The sequence below is a fragment of the Arachis ipaensis genome, chromosome B04 (assembly GCF_000816755.2).
Source record: "Arachis ipaensis cultivar K30076 chromosome B04, Araip1.1, whole genome shotgun sequence".
NCBI lineage: Eukaryota > Viridiplantae > Streptophyta > Magnoliopsida > Fabales > Fabaceae > Arachis > Arachis ipaensis.
The window spans coordinates 42737671-42741583 of record NC_029788.2 but is presented as its reverse complement, the minus strand read 5'-3'; the positions used below and the strand labels follow the sequence as shown (position 1 = coordinate 42741583).

The 3913-nt window shown below is 34.8% G+C and overlaps 1 protein-coding gene across 1 annotated transcript; it reads left to right on the top strand.

The window, feature by feature from the left end:
* LOC107639305 lies at window positions 237-3412 on the top strand. The gene is made up of 3 exons (XM_021120172.1): window positions 237-490; window positions 592-624; window positions 3272-3412. Exons 1-3 carry the CDS (start codon window positions 281-283, stop codon window positions 3365-3367), a joined length of 339 nt encoding a protein of 112 aa, XP_020975831.1. The 5' UTR covers window positions 237-280; the 3' UTR covers window positions 3368-3412.

Genomic DNA, 3913 nt, shown 5'->3' with positions numbered 1-3913 from the left:
AAAATTGATTAGCATGAATTCCGTCGAAAAAATTAATTTTTTTTCATAAAAAATGGTTACAGACAGAAAATCTGTCTGTAATTAAATAAACAAAACGCTATATTTTATTAAATTATTTCAGACGGAAAATCCATCTGTAATTTAAAATTTTCCGTCGGAAAATATTAAAATAAGAGTTGTGAGTGAAAAGCTCCTCGTTTCAATCACGGTACCTCTCCAAATCTCTACACTCATCCCTTCCAAATCCTCTATCAGCGGCGCATCTCAGCTTTCTAATTTCATGCAATTAATTCCTCTTTTTCCAATGGATCTTCTTCGTCACGCTCTCTTCCGTTCCTCCTCCTCCTCCGCCGCCGCTCTGCTGCCATTGTTCGGTTGTTCCTCTGAGTTTTTGGCGTCTTCCGCCACTGCCGCGACCGCTCACGTCGGACGATCTCTCTATCATCCCTTGCGTCGCACGAGCCCCCTCCCTGTGATTCTGTTGTTTAGGGTTCAATTTTTCTGTGCCAATTTTAGATTTATCAATTTTCTTCGCAGTTTCTATCTTCTTGTTGTTGTTGATGCTGATTGAGCTTCTTGTTCCTGTTACAGTTTCTATCACATGCTGGTATCTCGAAACAGATGGTAATTTTGCCCTTTCCATTCTCTTTCTTCTGTTTAAATGTTTCTAATTTCCAGCTTAGGGATTCGATCACCTGTTCTGAGCTTGTTCCACGATTCTACTCTATTTGTGATTTTTTTTGTGTGGATAAATACATTGCTTTCAATCCTTCATCTTAGTTAATTATTTTGGAACCCTAGAATTGCACATTCTTAATTAATCAGTGTTCTAGCAATACAGTGAAATTCTTTGAACTCTTATAGATATAGAATGGAATTGAACTTCTAGATTATGGCTTCTCTTAATCACTTATTGCAGCAGATAAATTTATCTATACAGAAATTACAGTATTAGGATTATTTATTACAGTATTATTCTCTCTTCTGTGATTTGGAAGTTGTAGAAGTAGTTAGGTGATATGTTAAGATAGAATATTGAAAGGTTCCTTTTTTTTCTCCTTCTATTTTATGACCTTCTTTTCAGCTTAAATATTAATGAAAAATAAAATTAGCTTTGTCTATGACCTACTTGGCTGAGGAGTGAGGAGCAGATATTCCGATATGATATCAAGTTTGGTGGAAAAGCCCAAACAGCTTTTCATGAAAGATATCGGTTAGTGCACTAATTGATTCTATGGATTTGTTAAATAGGAATTGGTTACTGACCTGGTTATTTTGGTGGCAGGATGCTGCCCAAGTATAATGTCACTGCCACGTTAAGGTTGGTTTCAAATTAATTTCTGTTTAAAAAATGATAAATCTAAAGCATCAAGCAGAAATTGGAAGCTAAGAATTACTAGTAGAGAGTACACTCGAAGAGACATAATGTGAATTTATGGGCTTATTATTATTTAGAGCATAATGTGACATTAGTTTATTTGAAATTGCATGATGCATGGTTTAGAGTTTCTTCATGTGAAACCTGGAAAAGGAGCAGCATTTGTGAGAACCAAGCTCAAGAACTATGTTACAGGGAATACAGTTGAGAAGACTTTTAGAGCTGGAAGCTTGGTAATCTATTCTAAACTGCAGTTTTAGGGCTCATGCTTGGAGTTGTTATGTTCATAATTGTCACTTGAATAGGAAAAGGAAATGTTCTGGAGTTTTAGTAGCTATTATCCTCTATTAATAATATTACATAACACAACTCTCCTCTATTATCTGAGTTCTGGAGAAGCTATGCAAAGCACATCAGTGAAAAAATTGCTAATCCGAGTTTTAGTAGCAAAAAATTTCAATTTTGTTTTCATTTGCATGCTCAACGTGTACTTTATGGCAGCTTTTTATATGGTAAGCCTCTTTTCTTTAGGGTAGCAATTATATAACCACTCAGGCTTAAGTACCGGAGTTTGCTATCAATCATTAAGATCAGGTTATAGCTCTACGGATTGTGACACAAAATATCTGAATTCATATCCTACTTGTCTTGCCCCTGTGAAATTATAAATGAATTCAATTTTTCAACATTTGGTATTTGCGTTTTTTATTTAGATTATCAGTTTATCTATAGTTCTTTTTTTACTTTCTCCAATTTGTTGCCCATTGCTTGCACCAAGTTATAATTCCGTTGCTCCTCTGGTTCCTTCTCAGCTAGTGATTCTAAAAAGATAAAGGGGTAGTAGAAAATGTAGCGTGAGAATTTGGATGCAGAAGATGAGAGGAGCAAAAAGAGCATATAGAAGAAAATGTGGCCAGCCAGGTAAGTTTGCTTATAACTGTGTAGATACTAGCCATGAACGCCACAGAGAGAGTTACAAGTGCAGTGCCAAGAAGCGGCATTGCCAGCTTCATAGCAAGATTCAACAATTGAATCACCCCCAACCTTTCCCAGATGAGTACCATAGTGGCACTGATGGAGATAAACAATTATATAAGTCTTCTTTTTAATCAAATCTACCGTGTCTATCTATTCTTCGATACTCATCAAGCCTCTTTCTCAAGAGTATTAGTATTAACCAAACATATATAGAAAGGATAATTTTAGCTATAAGATAATTAAAGGTTTATCTATCTTTTAAATGCTTAATGTTACAAAATTAAAGGTGATGAATCGGGGCATCAGTGCTCTTAAAACTTTACCGATGTAGCAAGTTACCTGGGTTTTATTGCTTTTAGTTTTATATTGCATCATGCAAAGTTATGACAGGCTTAAGTACCATAGTTTGCTATCAATCATTAAGATCAGGTTATAGCTCTGCGGATTGTGACACAAAATATCTGAATTCATATCCTACTTGTCTTGCCCCTTTGAAAATCTTAATAGTTTATGGTGATAGTTCAGTTTGTCACAATCTTGAAAACCATCAAGGATATCATATAATTGAAATAAATACGAAGTCTGTGATCTCTATTTTAAAAATGGACAAATGATTGAAGACATCTTAAAAGCTAACAACAAAACATGTGATGGCATTGATTTGTTTTTTCCGCACCTGGTGTAGCCATTAGAAGTGCATTATGAACTTTGTTGTGTCTATGTGTTTGTTGCTTCCAATTTCTGTTTGTTGCTTCCAATTTCTATTTGATCCTTAAAAGCTAACAACAAAACAAGTTATTGATGAAACACTTAGACTTGAGGGAATTGCAATTTGGATGATGAGAAAAGCAAAAGAAGACATTCAAATCCAAATAAAATTTTAATTCCTATGTTTATGTATGGTGTATTTTTCAGGTGATTGATGCATTAGTTAGCCTCTTCTGTCGTTCTATTATATCTGCAGAGACACTGTGGGATGGTGGTTGGCTTCTATGCCAGTTGCTTCCTTAGAGTGAGTCAGAGTTCAACAGCAACCACCTTAAGATTGTGTTTTGCTCTTAAATACATCAGTGTTTTGCTAATTACACAGGAGTGTGGCTAATAATGTATTGATTCCTTATAATAAGCCTTTGTCCAAGTTCAGACATGCAAGGATTTCTTCATTTTGCAATATATTTGTTCCAAAAGTTTCAGAGTAATTTCCTTATAATCATTGTATTGTATGATCTTCTCTGGAAAAGATACATGGGGAAGAATCAAGGGTATGAGTTCTCTGTATTGTGCAATTTTTTTTTTTGTTAGATCTCAATAGAATCAAGAGTATGAGTTCCTGTAAATAATGGTAGAAATGTTTGGCTAATATAATGGATGTCCTCTATCTGTTTGTATTTTTGCCTGCATAACTAGGTGGGATTCTTCTTCTTCTTCTTCTTCTTCTTCAGCCAAGCTAATTCTTCTTCTTCAGCCAAATCTGTTGCTTCTTCTTCGTTTTCTGCATAAATAGACAAAAATGAATGATGAATTATTGGTTTTTAGTTTCAAGTGGTGTGACTGAAT

What these genes read in the sequence shown, in the direction of transcription:
- LOC107639305 (XM_021120172.1), top strand. Translation starts at nt 281, where the DNA reads ATGCAATTAATTCCTCTTTTTCCAATGGATCTTCTTCGTCACGCTCTC. An exon ending in CTGTGATTCTGTTGTTTAGG is followed by an intron (nt 491 to 591) that starts GTTCAATTTTTC and finishes TTCCTGTTACAG; the next exon opens with TTTCTATCACATGCTGGTAT. An exon ending in CTGGTATCTCGAAACAGATG is followed by an intron (nt 625 to 3,271) that starts GTAATTTTGCCC and finishes TGTATTTTTCAG; the next exon opens with GTGATTGATGCATTAGTTAG.